The sequence below is a fragment of the Lepisosteus oculatus genome, chromosome 4 (assembly GCF_040954835.1).
Source record: "Lepisosteus oculatus isolate fLepOcu1 chromosome 4, fLepOcu1.hap2, whole genome shotgun sequence".
NCBI classification, from domain to species: domain Eukaryota; kingdom Metazoa; phylum Chordata; class Actinopteri; order Semionotiformes; family Lepisosteidae; genus Lepisosteus; species Lepisosteus oculatus.
This window is the reverse complement of record NC_090699.1, coordinates 61,295,460-61,317,749: the sequence shown is the minus strand read 5'-3', so window position 1 is coordinate 61,317,749 and position 22,290 is coordinate 61,295,460. Positions and strand designations below refer to the sequence as shown.

The 22,290-nt window shown below is 39.5% G+C and overlaps 1 protein-coding gene across 2 annotated transcripts in view; it reads left to right on the top strand.

Annotated features, from left to right (window-relative positions):
* The first annotated feature begins 370 nt into the window (after positions 1-370).
* poc1a (POC1 centriolar protein A) overlaps positions 371-22,290 on the top strand; it is a 54,728-nt gene continuing 32,808 nt past the window's right edge. The window contains exons 1-7 of one of the 2 annotated variants that reach the window (XM_015348018.2): positions 371-879; positions 1,301-1,385; positions 1,654-1,825; positions 7,509-7,688; positions 8,573-8,680; positions 9,454-9,569; positions 11,955-12,088. In XM_015348018.2, coding sequence (XP_015203504.1) covers positions 865-879; positions 1,301-1,385; positions 1,654-1,825; positions 7,509-7,688; positions 8,573-8,680; positions 9,454-9,569; positions 11,955-12,088 — 810 coding nt within the window. In that variant the 5' untranslated portion in view covers positions 371-864. The remainder of the gene's footprint in view (positions 880-1,300; positions 1,386-1,653; positions 1,826-7,508; positions 7,689-8,572; positions 8,681-9,453; positions 9,570-11,954; positions 12,089-22,290) is intronic. The other variant, XM_015348020.2, reaches the window with a different exon arrangement.

The window sequence follows — 22,290 nt, the reverse complement described above, 5'->3', positions numbered from 1 at the left end:
ACGGCTCATTTATAAAGATTTTAACCGTATGTCGACCTGGTGGAGCCTGCAGTCATTAAATAGAACAGTAATCAATGGGTTTATATTTTAAAAATAAAAGAGAGCAGTTTTCACTAAAGAACTGCAAAATAGTTTGACTCCAAAACATCTAAGGGCACTTCACCTGCCTGCTTTTGGTTTGGCCTCGGTGAGCACACCGGCGGTGTTAACCATCGTTTGTGTTTATTGGGCATTTCTTTATATGTTCTGCACACAACCGCATTTTCACATTTTAATTGTTAGTAACAGGGTGCACGCCCGAACTCTTATACTGCATTGTGACAAGAACAGATTTTCGCACAACGAGAAAAATACACAACAAAAAAAAAAAGAAAAATGATAAAAGTGCATTTGTCATTAAATAGCTCTGCGACTGTCGAGTTGAATAATTGTCGGCCAAAACGGCGAGTTTGCGTGTCTTTCCCTTTAAGGTTCAGCGGTTGCTCGCAGGCGCTCAGTGCGGCGCGTAAACTGAACCAACGTAAATCAAAGAGTAGCTGGTGTATTTACTCTTTTGAGCTGATCTGCAACAGCAGTCGTGGTGGATTAGGATTTATTTTTAATGTTTTTTTTAAGTAACTGCAGAAATAACTTACAAGTTTAGTTTTTCTCCTATAGTTATGTATCTATGTCTTTCGAAAACTATGCTAGCAAGTACAAGGTAGCTAAACCAGAGCCGTATGGGTGATTTTGATAGCTGAAGTTCTCAACGGATAAAGCCACAGGTTATCGACTGTACCTGTGACTTGATGGTATTAAAATCGGTCATCGATTTCGTCTTCTAGAGCAGGAATTTTAAAGATTAATTTAAGGAGCACTGGGAAAATGTCTTCCGCTTTGGTAAGTAAATGAAGTTTGTGTCGGAGTGGCAGATTCGCATTTGAAAGTTTGTAGTGTGTTTTTGCTTATATTTGTAAGGTGCATCGTCCTTTTAAAAACGCGTGTTTAAGAAACGGGTTACGTCTAAAATGGATTTGCTTGTAGAGTGTTTATGTAGAAGATTAGAGTGTCAGTACCATTGTATCATTGTATCTACAGACGGTGGCAATTTAGTAACACAACAACAGTAACTTAGTTGTGAGTTGTATTGTCATCAGCAACCGAAACTCATGAATTAATATGCTATTGTATTAAAGTATTCTGCAGTAGAATAGAAGAGTTTTATTTTGGTCTAACCGATGTTTATCTCATTATATTCAAGATGAAAACAACTTTCTAGCTTTTGCGACTATAATATTTCAAATACAATCTTGCCTTTCAGGAGGATCCAACATTAGAAAGGCATTTTAAAGGCCACAGAGACACCATCACCAGTGTTGACTTCAACTGCAACATGAAGCAGATCGGTAACGTTCAGTTCTGCCCGTGAAGAACATTTGTTTTAATACTGTTGAAAAATAACGTGTAGGCAGATGGATAGATATTGCACCACGTAGTTAATATTTATAAATATTGCGATATATAGTAAGCCATATTTTGGAATACTATGGGTTAACTGTTGCACTTATTATTTCTACATCCAGCAATTACAGTTCTTTTAAAATTGATTTCGAACTAAGAAAAAAGATTTTCCCTTTGTGCACCGAAGACTTATTGAGGCTGTCTCTCCCCCAGCCACTGGCTCCATGGACTCCTGTCTGATGATCTGGAACATGAAGCCTCAGATGAGGGCGTATCGCTTTGTGGGTCACAAGGATGCGGTGATGTCCGTGCAGTTTTCTCCATCGGGACACCTGGTAGCATCTGCATCCAGGGACAAAACCGTTCGCCTTTGGGTGCCAAGTGTGTAAGTGAAGGGTGCTGTCAGATTTCAGGTTCAGTTTTCAACTCCTCAAGAACTTCAAGAACAGACAAACATCTCCAGTACCGAATACAGCAGCACGACGGTGTGGTTCAGGACATAAGGGAGTTCCTTTACATTGAGATTACAGAGGGGATGAACATTTTCCTGAGTATATTACTGCTACACTTGTGGCCACAGAGGTGTTTCCCGGATGGGAGTAGTTAAACTTGACAGTAGAGATATTGAGCCACACATTCCATAATGCTTTTACTTTTTTTTTCTCTGTGTAGATGGTATTTAGATTGATCTGTTTTGCCATGGTGATTTTGCTGCATATCTTCACCTATGATTGTCTTTAATGCTGGGCAGTGTGCTGTACCCTTTGTTGTATCACAGACTTATTGAAACTGCATGCTCCAGTGTCAAAGTATTCAAGAGTGGTGTGATTGGTAATCCTCTCACTTTATAGCTCTTTTTTTGGCACTTCACTAAAGTGCTTGACGGGTAATGAGGACTCTCTTCCACCATTACCATTGTGTACCCCCACTTGGATAGAATGTGACGGCAGCCATAGTACACCAGAAAGCTTACCACACATCAGCTCTCAGTGGGGAGGAGAACAGAGTGATGAAGCCAATTCTTAGATGGGGATTATCAGGAGGCCATGATTGGTAAAGGCCAGGGGGAAATTTGGCCAGGACACCAGGGTAACACCCTTACTCTAGCCTGGGATTTTTTTACTACAGAGAGTCAGCACCTTGGTTTTATGTCTCATGTGAACGACGGTGTCTTTTTTACAGTATGGTGTCCCTGTTACTCCACTAGGGCATTAAGACCCACACAGACTGCAAGGTTTTGCTCCCCCTACTGGCCCACTAACACCTCTCCCAGCAGCAACCTTAGCTTCCCAGGAGGTCTCCCATCCCGGAACTGGCCAGGTTCACACCTGCTGAGCTTCAGTGAGTGGTCAGCTGTGAGTTGCAGGGTGATGTGGTTGCTGGTTTGGTTATTTGTGCTAAAGGCTCTCAGCTCCCTGATCCTTGGTTCAGGTCTGGACTGCTACACCTTCTGAGTGCAGTTTGCTTGTTCTTGCTGTGTCCTTACTTCTGTCAGGAATAAAGGGATTTATAGTTCAGGTGGGGAGCTGCATCAGCATGCGTTGTCTGCAAAGGAACAAGTAATAGGTTTATTCCAAACTGAAAAGAGAAGAGAGAAAATACAGTATTTTGGCTGTGAGAAAGACAGGGGAGATGGCAAAGATTGAATAGCACAGAAGAACAAAAGCTGGGAGAGGGGAGGAAGGAGGGAGCCTAAAGGGATTTGTGTTCATCAGTGGATGGAGGTATATTGCTGTGTTTATTCTGCCACTAGATGGCAGTGGTGCAACATTGAGCCACCAAATCTCATCTTTCAGTTTCTAGTTAAGTTTGTCAAATGTAATTCTGTTTCGCCCAAATATTTGAAATACTGTTATACTGCATATGCTGGTTGTAATACATGTGTGCCATGTATTATGCCAATGATGGTGTATCTTTCACCTTCAGGAATGGAAAAAAACAGTGCGTTTTATGTAAGGTTTAGGGCAGTTTTCTATTTAACTGCCCGCATCAGTAATATATGGGATTGTTTAAATGGTGATTTCTAGAAAACATTTCCTTGGAATGTGGAACTTTGGTACACATGCAAATGGGAACACATTAACATAGGTGCTCACAGTGGATGCTGAACAGTTTGACAGTAGCTCTGCTACTGTGTTCTTTCCTACAGCAGGCTGCCATTGATACACATGATAGTCACAGTGAGCTGGAGTAGCGCCCTCTGCTGTCTACTGTCTTTTTTGCAAGGAAATGTGTTCCTCATGGTCCCATGTCTATCAGGATTTATTGCTCTGTGGTGCCCAGTTCTATTCATAGAGCCATTCTGATTGGCCAGATTATAATAATAATAATTGCTTACACTTATATAGCGCTTTTCTGGACACTCCACTCAAAGCACTTTACAGGTAATGGGAATCCCCTCCACCACCACCACCAATGTGCAGCATCCACCTGGATGACCCTGCGCTGTGACCCCAAGCTTCTCTCCCTGTCTGTGTGTCTCATGGAGAGCAAGCTGGGGTATGCGAAAAGACAAATTCCTAACACAAGAAATTGTATATGGCCAATTAAGTGATCTTATCTTATCTTGCTAACAATTTGGATAACTCATGGTTTTGGGGAAACAAAAAAAGGATTCTGTAGGATTTAGGCTGTCTGTTTTTGCAGTGTCACCCAGATGTCTGATTTGTTCATGTCAGAGCTGTGATAGAAGCCTGTAATGCTAATGGAGAATGGATGGTTGGAAAGGATATTTATACGATAAATATTGGCAAGGGTATTATTGAATAATTGTTAATGAAGATATTATTTCAGTGGTCCACAGTTGACAGCTGTAATAAGTGTAAATAAAAAAACTTGCTGACTTGCTGACTATCCCTGCAGTGAAGCATTATGATCAAAGTTTTGCTTTATACTCTGCTGTCCTGACAGCCCTTAAACTTTCGGTCCTTTACTGTCTCTTTTTCCGCAGTCTGCCTGGCACTTTTTAATAAGACACAAACGTAATTAAGCGAGTAATATGGTAGGTTCTGAGATGACATTTCGCTTTTTCCCCACATGGAATGGAGCTCCCTTTTCTTTTGCTCACTTATTGGAAAAAGGCTTGAAAATTTCCAGCAGCGTCTCTCATGTTTTAAAATGAACTGTACTCTGTAAACACTTCCAGATGCAATAAAGGTCTTATTAAATTGAATTGCTTCAAATGGCAAAGTTCCTGCGGAGCTTGGTGACATCAATCAATGTTAAGTGCTTTAACAGGGCTATTTGAATTTCTTCAAAAGGTTAAGAGACTCCCTTTTTTGGTGTTGCCAGTGTTCCTCGTCCTTTAACCAGACCTAGAAAAGTCTCGATATGCGTGCCAACTAACAGTGTTGTCATAGTAATAGAGAGAAATCTGTTTGGAGACGGTGACGAGGAGGTGGAGAGAGTCTTTTGACGCAGAAGGCAAACATTAGCAGTTGCAATTCAATTTAGCTGATAGCTAAATTTCCTAGAAAGAACATATTGCATAAGAAAGAGTAGTACTGAATGTGGCAAAGATTGGATCCCACTGGTTGACATATCATTATCTTATATTGCTGCAGCACTTGAGGTTAAAAAGACAGAGCCGTTTAATTTCTGAGGAGATCAACGCATTCCTTGAGAACTTAGCCATGTCAGTCCTTAGTGCAGCCTGAAAGGAATGATTTTACATCTGGGTCTAATGGCTTCCCATGGGGTTTCTGGAAGATTCTTAACATTAAAAAAAGAAACCCGACACACCCTCTTGTGTTTGCCACAAAGCAAATTTAATTTGGATGTTCACTGTAGAGTGCTATAAATGGGGATACAATTGTATTTGTTTTCCCTCCCCCAAAAAATAAGGGAATTCTGGTTCTTGCGAACCTTATCATTGAGTGATTGTGCACAGCATCCAGTAAGCTAAAGAAATGGTGCACTATAGATAAAACATTAAGACGATGTACTGTAAACTGTTATAGTGGGGAAAAAAGCCTGAAGACCTCACTTATTTCCATTTGTGTTCTGAATTTACAAATGGAGTGACAGTGATAACCTTCGATCATCCCCCTCATAGTTGTGAACTCTGCACCAGAGTACTTTTTAGTGAACTAAAACAAGAAAGCGTATCATACAGTTTCACTCACTCAGACACATGCAAAAAACAAAGCATGTTGGCAACATCCGTATCTATAAAGAGTGGTTCTTGACCTAATTTTACTGCTCCCTCTGCTTCTGGTGTCCTTTTACTGTCGTCTAGGTACCTGTTCATACCAGAGCTCACGGATTTTAGCGAGAACTGATAGAATACTCTTTAAATATGAACTTTGGTTCATTCGTTCTGTCGTGGAAAAGCAGCTTCTTTTGGGCATCTAAAAGCCCACAAGAGCACCTAATTTTTGGGTTTTGAAATGATGGCGAGGCAACTAAAACGCCAGTGAATTTGGAAGGTGCGCTGCCAATTAACCGTTAATGCACAAATGGATGCTCTCCCTGCCTCTTGCAGACATGATCTTATTTAGCTGAAGAAAAGAGATGTGTATTTAGCTTGGTTTTAATAAATACACATATTTACACATAAATACACGTACTTTGTTCATTCGTATCTCTCAGGAAAGATTGCCTGTGTTCATTTAAGAACATTCCTTTCATTTAAGTACAGTACATTCCTTTCGGTAATGTACCATACTTCTCGCTTCTATTTGGATTTCTCTTTTGTTTTCCTTTATTGTTAGAAGGGAGGCTATTGCTTCAGTGTTTCTTTTGATGTTAGCTGTATGTGGGTAGTGTGTCACAGTATAATGCTTCTATCATATCAGAGGGAGCTGGTGGATAATTGAAGAGACTAGAGCAAATTTTATTTGAAAGCATTGTACTCTTTTTGGATGTTTGGAGAACACCTTTTAGTTTTTCTGTAACCATTTCTTTGCTATATGCTAGCAACTGTCATACTTGTTGGCCAAAATTGAACTCGGGATCAGTCAGGATCCTAGTCACATTGTACGTTCTGCTGTGGACTGAATGCTTTTCAGGTTAGTGTTTTATATTGTATTTTTAAGTTACAGAGAAGTTTGGTTTTGGTTAATGAAAGTGGTATCATCATAGTTGGATTCCAAACTCATTAATTATTATTTACTGTTATGTAAAGTAGGTTTTGTAAGTTGTAAGTTTTGTTAAAGTATCTGACCCCAAACTCTTGATAAATTCCTGTCTTGTGTTTTAAAAATAAGTGGCCAATCTTTTCCCAACATAGCACATATACAGCTTTTGGAGGGGAGGTCTAACGGCAAGTTATTAATAACATGTTAATTGTCTCTCATGATCATTCTAATCCCTTTGTTTGAAGTGTCATTGAGCAGCATAAAGTAGTTTAAAGACAAGATATTTCTTGGTCACATTGATGTATCAAAATAGTAATCATTCTGTAAAAAATAAATCAAGAACCGACCTTACAGGTTTGTTAAAACCGAAATGATGCAGTATTCTTCATTAAGCTTAATTAAACATGTTTCCAGTCTTAGAATTAAGCCCTTTTCCCTCAGTGTTTCAAAAGGAAATGATATGTTTCTGTGACCATTATTCCTCAGAAGGTAAGATTCAGTAGGTTCCTGCAGGTATACCTCAAAACCCTTAGGGCTTTTTCTTTACCTGGTTATGTTTATACTAGTAGCTCGTGGGGATTTGAAGCCATGAGAGATTTGAAGTTATTATTTGTGCACTCTGTTGAAATCTCTTTGAATATCAATTCGCTTTTCTTTTGGTCCTTGCATTTATTTGACCAAATTTGAATGACTTGGAAAATTCATAAATACTTGTTTTGTGATAATCTTTTTATTATATTAGCAGTGAACAAAAATGAACATTCAAGTTCATTATTTTTTTAGAGAGGGAACTGTTTTTTGACCCCAAAAAAACATCAGCCTGAATTAAAGGGTCATGAATGGCAGTTGACATATTTTGTCTGTTAACGTGCACGGTGTAACTTTAATGAGCTTGGACTGGGGCAAGTACAATATTCCTGTAGGCGAGTCATTTGAACTATATGTCTGTGTGTTTTTTAGCAGCTTTGTGTGTGTGTGTTTTATTTTCAGGAAGGGAGAGTCAACAGTGTTCAAAGCTCACACAGGGACAGTGCGGAGTGTCAGTTTCTCCAGTGATGGACAGTCTTTGGTTACAGCCTCAGATGACAAGACTGTCAAAGTCTGGACAGTGCATCGGCAGAAGTTCTTGTTCTCTCTGAACCAACACATCAACTGGGTCCGCTGTGCCAAGTATGTACAGTCTGAAGATCATCTGAGACATTTCTGCTCTTGGAAGTAACACACCACACAGGGCAGGCATCGTCTTTTCAGACTCTTCGAATTGTACCCATTTTTAGTTAGGATGAGTCACGGCTTCAAGAGAATACTTGAGTTAATACAACACTCATAATCTTCAGACTATAAGATGTAAATGTCTTCAATTTCATAATCTAATTACCCTTTGAAAGAAAGTAATATGGCCATCTATAGTGGAGGTTTTGTAATTGGTCCTCTCTCTTTGTTTAATAAAGTCTCAAGGAGAACTTCATGATAGAGAGATAGTCATCAAAGCTGAATAGGTCTGGCCATAGATCTTTTATGAAATGTTCAGTTCAGCGGACCTGTGCTTTTTTTTAAAGAAAAATGATCATTTTAACTGTGCTCTCTAGAGTCTGTCACCTTACATGAACATGGAAGTAAAGGCACTTTATGTTCAGACTGCTTGGTTTTGGTTGTTTATATCTGTTACATATATATATATATTGTACAGAATATGAAACAGATTTATACATTTCCTCTTTTACACCTGTTGGGGTATTTGTGACAGATGTTCACATAGCTTGAGCATTATTTTAAAACTCATTTACATATACAGAACGTTGAATCTTTAATGAGGACAGCTTCCGTTTTTGTGATGAAATACTGTAAATTTAGAAATGTTCATATAAGAAATTAAGAATATATTTCTTCATGTAGTTATGAATGTGATGTGCTGCTGTAGAGAAAGCAATTTTTTGCATGTGCTTCAAGTTTAATACACGGCTGTGAGTAACCATAAAAAATATTTTTGATGTAAGAGGCCTATCTTTGATAAGAACAGTATGCAGTCCTCATTATATTCCTTTGATCTTCAGGTTTTCACCCGATGGGCGACTGATAGTCTCAGCAAGTGATGACAAAACTATAAAAATATGGGACAAAACCAGCCGTGAGTGTATCCACTCATTTTATGAGCATGGAGGGTAAGTGTGTAGTGTAAATTGCCACAGTTTTTTATTATTATTGCTGTTCTGAGTGGTTTATGGGGACCTTTGAAGACCTAGTCTTTCACATCAATATTGGATTAGCATTCTTGCCATTCGTAGACCTTCAAGCATTTCTTTTCAATTGGTTTGCCACAGCGTTCTTTCAATTTGGTAGTTGAGGGGCAACAAGCAGACAGGTGTGTGTTGCAAAGTATTGTAGTTCCCAGTTCTAGGGGGTGTTATTAGTCCTTTTTTTAAGAAAACCAGCTTATACATTTTTCATATGTAGTTTTGGAGAAAAAGCCAGCCTTATTTAATTCCTGTGACTTTTATCTGCTTAAATTGGTAAGTTAACGCTGCTGATCAGTTTAATCCGTGAGGGTGGAGTTTAACATGAATAGTTCTTTAATGGCTTAAATCATCTGGATTTGCTTTGCTGAAATTGATGAGTCCACTGATGAGCACAGATGGGCCATTTAGCATGACTAGCTCAAAGCTGTGGTGTTTGGTGAGGTAGGTTAGCCCTACCTTTTTTTCTGGCAAATGCTTTTATTACTTTTTAAAAACTGGACAATGTCATTGTGTTAAATCCCTATTGCGGCCTGCTCTTTTCTGCAGAAGTACGACAATGTTATCCTACAATCTTTATCCTCTGGACACACAGTGGGCTATTGCATTTCTCTGGCGTTATAGGTTCATCACTTTGTGTCATACTGCATGAACTACCATAACATTAAGGATTCTCAGTTGCGTGTCATCTTCTTCCATAGCTATGTAAATTACACAGATTTCCACCCCAGCGGCACGTGCATTGCAGCTGCCAGCACAGATAACACCGTCAAAGTGTGGGACATCCGAACCAGTAAACTGCTCCAGCATTACCAAGGTAAAGTGCTTTCCCCCACTCCCCTTGTTGAGGATTGAATAGGAAAGCAAAACTTGAAACATACAGTCAAACAGTCACCAAGGAATCGAGTCGTTAATTAGATAGATACTTCATTAATCCTGTGAGGGAAATTGCAGTGCAACAGCAGCCTGGCACAGTCAACCCAGTGCAGTGTAACAAAAGTATACAGACTTGCTCACAGTACCGAAGAAACAAAACAAACCTGCATGTACTGGACACAAAAAGATGTATTGCGCATTATAAATATATTACACAAATCCCTAGCATACATTGCACAAAAAATAGTTGTAAACAGGAAAACCAGCTGTAAACAAAGAATTAATGTTTAGTCCAAAAACAGGTCCATGTTCCCCCTGCCCAGACACACAGTGGAGGAGTTGTAGAGTCTTATGGCAGAAGGCAAGAATGACCGTATGTAGCGCTCCCTGTCGATGGCAAGGCATGATTTGCAAGAAATGCCAATTGCTGGACAAACAGGAAGCCCACTGAGTGATCATGATATGGCCAGAGGGGCCATCAGGAAATGCAAAACCTATCTGCAAAATGTATTCATGGATTTTGTTTACAAATCATGTTCCTTATAATTAAGAGCCCAGAGTTTTTCTCCAGAATGGCAGAACGTAATGTGAAATGGAAATAAAAGCAGCATGAAGACAACTAAAAAATTACTGATTTTATTTTCTTCATGTGGCTGCATCTTACACGTTTCAAGAATGTATAGTAACGTAATAAGTGAATATTAAATTCCCCGGAGTTTCTGGGTTGTTTTTAATTGTGATTTGACACTGGAATATATGGTTACTTCTGGTATTTCTCTGAACTTTTATTCAAATAATTGTCAGGCTGTGTGATTAGTTTTGGCAAAACGTCTATATTATGTGATGTAAAACTGTTTAAGCTATAAGTTACATGACAGAAAAATTTCAAGCAATTGCCTTAGCTTATTACGAAGCAATCAAGCTGGACAAAATAAATAAAAAGACTTGGAAGCCTTCAGCTCCTTCATTTTCTCTGACACACAGTAACAGTAGGATAGAGTTTTTGTCACAAAAATCTGTGATTCATTGACAGAGGATCTGATAATGGGGCTGAGGTATTTTGTCTTTAACCAGCTACACCAGTATACTGTGTCCTGGGGCAAGTGAAGAGACAAATAATGTGAACAGAACATACCATCTAAAGCTCATTATAAAGGAGAAAAACAAGTGAAGCTAGATGGACCCTTCAGTAATTGCCTTGAAGCAGAACAATAAAGTTGGAACAATTTAGATTTAATTCTTTTCAGATTAGAAACCACTCAAGAGTACAATTACTTGTCTGAAACGTCAGGATATTCAGGGTGTCAACCATCGCTGTCCAGCACTTGTTAAAGCATCATTAGATTCAAGAATGAAGCGTAAAATGGAGAACTTTAATGGATTTATGGGAAATTTAAACAAAAATCTGACAAGGCACAGATCCATTAAAATTAACATTATGAACTTTTGGATATTTGCTTATTTAAAAAAAAAAGCTTTTGCAAGTAGTTATGTCAATTTACGATTCCATCCTTAGCAAAGAAACTTTTTATATAAAAGTCTTAATTTCTGTGAGTTCAGCTCTGTTAAAAATATATTCTTATATATGTCAGGTGTAAAATGAACAGGCAGTTCTGAAGCACTGTTGAAAGAGTTCATAATCGGCTTAAAAACCTTTCTCATTTCCTTTGTTAAAAGCCTTCAGAAAAGCTTTTCCCGTGCTTTAGAAATATATTATTGCGCTGTAATTAATGGAAGTCTGGTGTGTTTTTTCAAGTTTGCACACTTTGTAATGACCCCAGGGCATTCTTTTACACACTTGCAGTTTAAATAGTTGTCCAGTAGAGGGAAGCACATGCCTTCCGAAAAACACTGCTTAAGCTGGACATGATCATGTGCCCAGGTACGAAAAGGCAAAAGGGCTTTTCCAATTGAACTACACGTGTCACTTGTGTTTTGTACAGAAAAGAATACACATCACGAATTCGGTCAGTTCTCATGCCTGCATAGAAATGACTGCTTGCTGAATGAGCAGTTGTTGAAAGAGTGATGTCTTTATAGACTGCGCTACCGATAATGGACACAAATGTTGTTTTCGAAACCTCAGTCTCCGTCCGTTTGCACATCTCTGCCTGGCAGGTTTGTCTCTCAAAATAAAAGATGGCGTTTTGAATTAATCTTCATGCCGTTCATCTGTGTAAGTGTCTGTTAGCTGCAACTTGACATGACCAACATCTGTCAGAAAGTCCACAAGCTGTCTGGACAAACATAGTGTAGTGTGATTGAAGTAAGGCTTTCTTGAGTGAATTCTTGCTATGTGATGCTTGTGTTTTACGTCTGGTTACAGTGCACAGTGCCGTAGTGAATGGGCTTTCATTCCATCCCTCTGGGAACTATCTCATCACTGCCTCCAATGACTCCACACTGAAAATACTAGATTTATTGGAAGGAAGGCTACTGTACACACTTCATGGCCATCAGGTAAGAGTACTGCAAAAATGTCGACATTGTCATACACAACCGTTAATCTCAAACTTAAAGGTTTTTTCCCAAGATCACAGTGTTGTCCATGGATTAAAGTTGGCATATTCTTTTCAGAAAGAAAAAAAAAATAATCCCAGTGAATGTAATCTAGTCAATTAAAACCTTTGTCTTTGAATGCATGTACAGTGGAAAGTTTGAAGGGCTGTTTCTATTAAATGAAGTCATGCAGCCTTGTAGTTCTGTGAGTTATGACTCAGTACATTAAAATGTTCTAGGGCTGTCCCAGTGTGGCAGGGAGTAAAGGGACAAGTTGAGCCTTGTAGTTCAGCTATTGAGTCTGGGCAGCATAATCAGGCATCCATGACGGGTCGTCTCCCTATCCAAATGGTCGTGCACTTCAAGGAGTGGGTGGGCTTGAGTTAGGGAGGGTAATTCTGACTTGCAACACAACACAAACCCATGGGTCTTATTGTGTAGTGTAGTACAGGCAAGCTGGTGATGATGCCGTGACAAATGTTCTACTCCAGAATGGTTTTTTAAAAGTATTTATGCACGCCATGGAAAAGGGATCTTCTGCGTGGCTTAACCAGTGATGGTATTCTCTGCAGGTGCAGGTCGAACTCAGTGATCAGTGTGCTGCAAGTTAAGACCTGGGTGATGTTGCTAGCCAGCTGTGGTTGGGATTTCCAAACGTGACTGAGAGAAGTGGGGGAAAAGGGATGAGATTAGTCAAAGTTCAACAGTGACTAATAATAATAATTCTATATACATATATAGCATTTTTCTGGACACTCCACTCAAACCACTTTACACCTCTCTGCGGTATGTGCCTCTCTTTTAATTGGGGAAGTATTTCCTAAAATACTTATAATTCTGCTCAGTTTGAAAGTTATCATCCATTTAGGGAACTACTGCCTTTTTTTGTTTCATATTTCTTCAGCAGTTAAATTACATATTTAAAAAAAAATAAAAAACAGGCTTTCCTATTTATTTGAAAAGTTCTTTTGCAGTCTACAAAAAGAAAGTGAGTTTGACAGCTTCAACAGTGTGGGATTCGCTTGTGGTGTGAACAGATTGGGTGGTGTTGTTTTTCAGTAATGGCTGCAGCTTTAAGGTAAGATGATAGGTGAGCTTTTCGCCTGTCAACAAGAGTCAGGCTGCACAATGTTAAGAATTTACAGGAAGTCTCAAAAGAAAATCTGGAGTCTTGAGAACCACCAAAGTGATAACAGCTGTAAAGCTATTTTTCCTTGTCACAAGTGACACATGACTGCTCCATATCAGCTCATGAGCCAAATCCAGTCCAGTGCTTGCAGATAATGATGAGGTTTTGTTTTTTTTATTGCGATGATGGATTAATGCTTCAAGGAATATTTGTTGGTTCTGAGTTGTGCCAGTCTGTAATGGGATGTTCTCAGCTAAACCAGTAATTCCTTAGAATATTTAGAATTGTAACCGAGTCATTCCGGCAATACACAGTGTATCACACTGATGAAACAAAAAGCTCTACAGATGTATTTTGTGGACTTGCAGCATGAAATTAGAAACAATTGTATTTTTTGGAGGGTTTCCTAACACAGCCATGGAGAGCTAAATATGTGTTTTGTGGTTATCAGCCCAGAAACATCATTCTATTATCTACCTCCTATCGTATCACCTGCAAATATTAATTTGACTCACCATTCAAAATGTCATATAAGATGACTACATCTTGGGTATTCTGTTTGCATCGACAGCTTATTTTCCTGTGAGCCTGTTAAAACTGTGATTCAGAGCAATTTTCCATACTAGTGCTGATCGGCAATATATGTTCAAGGAAAATGTATTTAAGCTTAATTGCATTGAAGTATAGTGTTGCCAAAGGTGATTGAAGGTGTTGCTCTTACAGATTTAGGAGGTGAATTAGGAGTTATAAGAAATGTGGGGAATTTTGTGGACAGTTTCTTTTTGAGATGTAGACACCATTACTTTGGTGTCTTCTAAACCACATGCAACTCTTGTGAGACACATCTCCTGTCTTACAATTAAAAAATCCCTACTTATTTTATCACTTTTAGTAGGACAAATGTTTGCTGAAACTTTTCCCTGCCTGATGTGAGAAATGGATGCACTTATTTTAATTACCAAGTCAAACAGTGCATATAATTGCACTTTTAAATCCTCTGAGGACCACACTTAGTTTTCTGTTTGGCTGTGTGAAGCATCATGTGTGATATTTCTTTCCCCTTGAGTGACTTGAACGCCACAAACATCTTGCATAACCTCATCAGATAAAGTTTTAGTTAACTCCTTCTAAACATTTCTCTGTTCGCATATCCCTCTGGGTCCTGATTCTCCTTCTTTGAAAGGCTTTGAAAACCTGTGTCCTCCTTGTGCATTTCTCACCAGGGCTGGGTATATTATGTCAAAGTTAACATGAGAAAGGCGTGCCTGTGGGCGCTTTATGTTGACATCACCCAGGGCCCGAGAGTTTGCTTGTGTAGCGTGGATTCTTTTTTTTTTTGTTTGTATATAGCACTTTGGAATTCATTTTTTCATTTTAAGAGACTGAAAAATTTTGAAATACTACAGATTCTTTGGACGTGCCAGTGTGATCGGTATTCCACTAGACATGTCTGCCAGGTGCGCAAAAACTGTCAGGGAGCCCTCTGTAATTTCTGTCTTGTGCGTAAGTGTGTTCTCCCTGCTGTGTGAGCTGCACGAGCTGCTGTTCTTATTCTTTCCAACACTGTGCTGGGTTCATGCACCAGCGAGACTGTCTGGCAGTATCGTGGGAGGTTGTGAAAGGGCATTAGTCACTTGTGAAATAGAACAGACTGTCCCTCAGACTTGTTGCTAGGATCTGGTTTGTTTTGCTCTAATGCAGTGATGGTGTCTCCTGTATATACACCTGACAAGCAAAGTTTTGGGAAGTGAGCTGGCGAGGGATGGGGTCCTTTTGTACTTGACGCAATTGGATCTGTGGTCAAGGTGTCTGGAACGCAAACTGCCAGCTGATTGATCTTAGATTACAGGAGCTGGTGCCAAGTTTACATTCTTCCCTTTCAATACAATGGTACAGGCCCTTTCCCACTCACGATGGGGGCTGTGGCGGAGGCAGCTGTTCTCAGTTCTTGGTTTAGTCACCGCTTGGCGGACTTAATGTTTTGTCAGTGAGCCGACATGCACAGCTTTGTCAGGTTCGTGATTGGTATGGATCTGAAAATTACGTGTTTGCGCAATGGAGATGGCGGATTCTACCTGCAAATGATATCTACCAGCAAGCATGTGTCTTTTTAGGAAGCTGTGCACAGCATGTGCAGGCCCCGGTTGAATAAAAACTTTCACCCTTAACATGCTGCTGGCTGCTTGCTTCCCAGGAGTCTCTTCCTCCTACCAATTGAAGACCTGCAGTTAAATACTAGTTTATTTTTAGGATTGGCTGGGTGGTTGAAATGTGGCTCAATCTGAGGCACAGTAATAAATTCGGTATGAATAAAGCAGTCTTATTTGACAAAGGATCTTTTTATAGGTTTTAAAAAACCTTAAAATTCATTAAAATTGGACATTGGAAAGCTGTAAAAGAGATGCAAAACTTTTAATGAAACAAAAATGTTACATTGCAGAGGTTACAGGTGGATGGGTGGTGTGTCAACTAGCACACAAGACCTAAGATTTTCCTGTAATGTCTGTCAGCTGCTGATGAAGGGCTGTAATTCATAAAATAAGGTATATCCTGTCTGCCCACTGAGAGTCATAGGCCTAGCTGGCCTACGTGCTATCCTGCAATGTAAACAAGCTGGAAAAACAAATCCCACCCTATGGGTGTCATTGACAGGCTGTCACTGTTCTTTACAAGCTAAGACTCAACTATGCTGTGAGTGTGCTAAAGTGCAGATTGCTATGCATTCAAGCCCTTTTTTAAGGACTGCTTTCTGGAAGGCTTCTTTATCCTGCTCCCTGAAAGACGTATGTGCAGGGTCTTCAAGAAAAGCCATGTTGACTTTATTTTGTCTTATCACCTCCACAGAGCTGCTCTAACAAACCTGAGGGTTGTACCACTTGAATCGCAAGCGAGTTTTGTTCAGCTAGCCCATGTTAGCTGTCAAGAATCTTTCAAGCCGGCAGCAGGGTGTTTCCAGTGGGAAAACACACCCGGAATCTTGTACGCTTTAAGAGTTCGATAAAAATATCTCCGAGTCATTTGCTAGGAAAAGTTAGGTGCAGAATAAAACATTATTTTTTTAAAGCCCCCTACATAAACTTCTGTATAGTTTTGAAATACAAAATTCTGAGTTGCGTACATCCGGCTTAGGTCCTTAAACAAAAAGTTCTCTCATCCTTTCGTATGATCCTATGATACTTTTATGTCTCCATCTCTTGTCCAAGTAATGCTCTAAGGGAAATAATGTGTGTTTTTTGAGGAAAATCATGCAGGTCAGAAAGAAAGTGTGTCCCAGGTTATTGATACAACTGGCTCACATCTGAATAACTTCATTGTTAATTTTGTCTTTTTGTCAGTAAGATTCTTAGATTAGTACTACATGGCCTCAGACATTTATTTTATTGGAATGTAGGAGATTGGTGCTAACTTTATGCTGAGCCTTTGTATCATGTAATTGGTTGCTCATTTTCTTCCTAAATTCTTTTTACTGGCTGTGAAATTTTAAAGACTTGTGTCTTCATACTTGTCCATATTGATCACTTTGGCTTTCCTTTAGCACATTACCATGGCTGTTTCTGAAGCTGCTTTAATGTGATGTCTTCCTGAGCTGTTGTAGCCACGCTCTGTATTTGGAGTAATAGTGAATGAATGACACGTTTGTCATATCGAAAGAAAAGATGTGTGCATTCAACTAGGGCTGGGCGATATGGCCAAAAGCATTATCACGATAAAAATGTTTATATCAGTCGACATCGATAATTATCACGATAAATGTCAAATCATTATTTCTTTCAAGTTTAAAGGAAGATTTTTTCTCCTGAGTGAAAGTTGAAGAAACCAGACAGTTAATTGCTAAATTAAACAACTTTTTATTTTAAGAACACAACAAACACTTGCCAAACAGCAGAAACATTAAACAAATCTGTTAGCTGCCTGGTCTGCAACACGCACGCGCACTTGCGCAGTATTTTGTGCGCATGCGCATATCATGCGCAAAGCATAAACATGTATATCAAACATTTATCGAACTTTTGTTAAAATTATATCGAGGAAAATTATATTGCGATAATTATCGTTATCGAATTATCGCCCAGCTCTACATTCAACCTTCACAGACATTTCTGGTTGTAATTTGCAGATATGTACAGGATATGTTAACAACATCTTCTGTAACCATAATATCTGTTAACAAGTATTTGTGTAGCAAATTTATCTTCAGAATTTACATTGATTCTGGATATTGTAAAGGTCCTACAGTATCATTTTACGATTCAAAGAATAAAACACTGAAAGTCCAGTCACCTGATTAATGATTTCACCCAATAAAAAACTCTAAGAATCTACAGTAGAACTACTCAACATCCAGGGCTGTATTTTGATACCATATCAGTATTTCTAAATTGATCCTGTTGATTACCAGTTAAATAATTAAGGAGCTGGTTTCAGCACAATTCTGTTGTAGTAGATTGGAAGGGCCGCAATTTGAGAGCCCTGCTCTTAAGTAAAATGTGTTTTTCTGCCTCATGTAACTTGAAAATGAAACATGAATATGTGAAAGAGTGCTGTAATCTCCTACCCTGGCTTTGTGAAACTCGCTTGCCTCAAGCCTTTTGATGGAAATAATACTTATGCAGCCAGCAGCAGGTGCATGAAAAAAAAAACTACTTTCAGTCACCATTCGCCAAATTATACGTGCCTCTTCTCCTGTCACGCTCAGCATGCACAAGTTCCTCTTTATGGACAGATCCTCTGTTAATCATGTTTTTCTTCCCCGTTTCATTCAGTCAGCCAGTAACTTAATTCCAGTGAAATACGTTCTGAAGTGAAGATGGATATGTCAGGTATTCGGTGGTCACCAGGACTGACTGGAGACAGCGGTGTCAACATAAGCTTTGTGATCAGGAATGAGGCGTAATTCCATGTTAAGTTGCTGCTTGTTATATTTTCCAATTCAGCAAAACGCTTTGAGGCGTCAGTCATGCAGATGAATGATCTGCTCTCATATCGGTGTATTTTACAGTCATCTGCATTGTTTTCTCGGCAGCCAGATTTCTGAAGCAGATTTCCTAGGGTTGAAAAGCACAGCATTACTCGTTGGTGCTTCAGACTCCTAAAAAAAAAAAACTTCATCCTGCTAGAACTGTCAGAGGAGTGATTCACTATGACTCATACTGAAGAACAGCTCCAAAGACCACAGTTATAATTAAAACATTTTGTGTTTTCTGGAAATTGCGTTAACTGAAGTCTTTCGGTCATACATAAGCGCTTCTTTTTGGCTAAGATGTAGAACGGTTTAGCCTTATCGTTTATCAGCCCCACTCCCTTTCCTTTTTCCGTCTTTTGACACCTGAGGTCGTTCTTCACGATTGCTGTGGGACCCTTCAGAAAATGGAAAGCCCAGAATTGGGGGGAAAAAAAACCCAGATTTTAAGTAGTATTAGCTGCTCTTAACATTGCATTTAATTTTTAGGCATTGTATACCCTGCTTTGGGTAGAATGTTCAGAGAGTAAAGACATCCATCCAATTTATTCATTTTCTAACCGCTTCTTCTAATTTAGGGTCGTGGATGAGCTGAAGCCCACCCCAGCAAGAAGTGGTCGTGAGGCAGGGTACACCCTGGGCCGGACAACAGTCCATTCCAGGGCAGGCAGACACAAACACAGGGACATACACACTCACACCTAGGGCACGTTTTCCCAGAAGCCAATTAACTTACCAGGATTCTTGTACGGTTGTACGAGGAGACGGAGCACCCAGAAGAAACCCCGAGGTGAACATACCACCGCCACACAAATAACATCCAGCAGAATTGAATTGAACCCAGGGCCCCAGACTGCGAGGCCGCAAGGCTAACCAACCATACCCCCTGAGAGTTAAGGCGTGCGTTTTGATTATAGAGATGCAAGCATAAAGATGAAATCTAAAAAGAATTTTACAAAAAGAAGCTCATCTACGTGACAAGGTAGCGCTCGAACAACAAAGGCAGCTGACTGGTGTTTGTTATGGATTTCATTTAGTCTTTCCAAAGGAGAATCTTTTGTTCAATCCGAGGACATTTGAATGCTAATTCTGACCAGTCGTTCACTCAGTCTCGGAAAAGGTGCATGGAATTATGTAGCAAATTGAATATATTCACATTTAGTTAAAAAAAAACTTCTGTTGATCCTGAAATGATCCCTGGAATCAGAAAGCAAGCTGTAGATTAAAGTTCTGATGCAGATTTAAAGTTGTTTTGCCAGAGGCTGAGTGGGTCACAGAGTTCAGATTCTGATTCTGTACGGGATGAGCTTGTGCGTTCCTGAAATGGGCCTGGAGCCTTGCTCTTCCTTGGAGGTTCGTCTCTTCTGGCCCCAAGAGCTGATCTAGGCTGGTGCTTGAGGTTTTCTCGGCAAACCATTGAAACTCTCCAGACACCCTTAAGACGAGACGAGCAGTGCTAACCCCAGTGTTTTACAGCCAAATCCGATTGAAAGTTTGGCTTGCCTGCGCTCCATCTTCCCTGTGCCCTGTTTCATTTTTGGCTCCCTTGCTCTTTGCCTCATTTGCCTTTTGAGCTGTCGCCGCGGCTGGGCTGTGGTTTGCTGGATGCTGGCGCTAAATGGCTGCGTCTGGTTGTAACCTCAGAGACGGCTGCCCTTCGCTGGTATCTTGGCATGGTATTTATTATTTTAGCATCTAAAAGCAGAGGGCCTTGATGCTAGCGCAGGGTATGTTCCATGGGTGGTTTTGATGGACGCTAAATGCATTTCCTAACAAAAAAAAAAAAGAAAAAGCCATCTCCTCCTGTTGAGTTGTACGGGAGAATGAAGTTTACGTCTGGATTGTTGCTAAATATGTTACCTTTCATGGTTTAGGAGCTGGATCAATGTCGTCAAAATCCAGCTTCTCATCAAACAAAATTAGGTATAAAAGTAACCATAGCAACTATGAAAATAGAGCATCCTGGTCTTTGTTGGCATGTCTTGCCAACTGCAGCTGTGCCGTTCTAAAAGTAGACACTGAAGATGTTTGGAGCCAGGGTTTCTTGCTCTGGGTGACTCCAGACCTGCAGGGAATTCTGGGATTGACTGCAGCAGTGCCTTGAGTGAATGGCAGTGGATTGAGATGCTTTTTTATATTGTGGACTAATATTGCCTCTGAAGGACTATATTGCCCATCATTATGGGTGACTCATAACATCTGGAGACTGCTTTGACTGCCAGTCCACTTCTGAAGGATCTTGGTGGTCTTTTGGCATGCTGGCTGCTCTGAACACCAGCATACAGATTCTTTGTTTATATTTGTGTCTGTTTTTTTTTTAAGAGGACCTGCTTTTTTTCCCCACTTCTATTGTTTAATAGCACAGTCCCCTTCAAAGAGCATTGATTTTATTATACGGCTTTGAGCTGCCACACAAGTAGACTCAGTGGAATTGTCTGCATGCAGTTTTAGAATGTTTTGATGTGTAATCTAAATGTTCACCACGCTTCAGTGCTTAACAATTTAATGTGCTAGCGTTCGTGTATCTTTCTCATTCTCATATTTCAGTTATTGTCTCTCTGTCAAAGATGGCATGGAAAAGTATTTGGGCACCCTTGCTAGTTTTTACCCATAAGTAGTGTTTTGTTCCTCCTGTAGAGAGGACAGTCGTAGTTCAAAAGTAGTAAAAACATGTATTTTAAAGAACACGGATTCTCTGTGTGGCTAGAGGTAGTGTAATATTCCAACACCTGGTTGTAGAAATAGCATCAGTGCTCAATTACCCAATCAATTGAACACATTCCTCTGTCTGTTTCCTGGAGTTTCAGTGAAAAGACGGACATAGAAAATGACAATGTGAGAAGAAAATGAATTGTGTAATAAAATACAGAAGCATTTAGGGATGGAACAATGCAGTTGAAGTATGCCACTTGTTTTAATTTCTAATAACTGGCTGAAAACTGAATGATAAAATAAGAATGATGCCATAATAGCATCAGCTATGTTAGTTGCAATACAGTAAATGCATCCTTTTTGTGTTAAGTATTATAGATTTTCAGTTCAAGTAAAATGCAATAATATCCTAGGCAATTGAAATTTTAAGCTTGTCTCAGTGCTGAGTTATTCGTCATTGCAAAGAAGTGTGGCCTGTCGTGCATGCGCATGTCATGCAGTAAATTGAAAGCGGCTACTTATCTGTTACTGAACACTTTCATAATCTTTTTCAGCCTGGGAAATACTTCATTAACTTTTCAAAGTTCTGGATGTTCCTTGAAACTATAAATGCATTTGGTTGTTCTCACAATTGGTTAAAAAAAATCTAATTGGATACAATAATCTAGACTGCTCTGGGACAGTATATTATGGAGTGATGAGTGATTTCCTTGTTCTGCTTATTGATTTGTACAGCAGTGGTTTTGATAGTTTGAGCCTCTCCATTATCACCTTGTCTGAAATGCCAACGCACGTTTTCCAGTGAAGCTTGAGCAATTGTATAAGATCACCATATAAAGGTTTCATTTTCTGGGGAAAAAGAGTCTGATGCTTTTATTTCTTCATATCATGCACGTTAGATGTCCATACACTGTAAAACTCGAACAAGTCATCCAGTTTGTACAACAATTTCACCTTTGTCTGTTTCAGTATTTACATGTTTGCACTTAGCAGCGTTGTCAATGCTTTCCCTGCCTATCGAGCTCTTAGAAAACATTTATAGGGGTTAATTAGAGCTACTGTAAATAACAGTACAGGTCAGGACTGGCGGCTGTAAACAAACTAGAACCATAGGTATTTGGCTTTACGCACAATTAGTGGACATCTGGCTAGCTTAAGTCCGGCCAGAACACAGAATGCCAGTCTAGAGGGGTTTAGCCTGTTTTAGCTAACTTGACCAAGACTATGACTGTAACAAAAACCGATGACTAAATTAGCACCGGCCTATAGGGCTATTTGACGTCACTTTGGGGATTAAACTTTCAGAATGTAATTACGTAGTATAATATTTGTTTTTTTTTCTGAAATAAAGAAAAGGCTTACTTTATATACACAGTAATCTGTGGCCCATGCATTCTCCACACCCCCTTCACACACCATGTA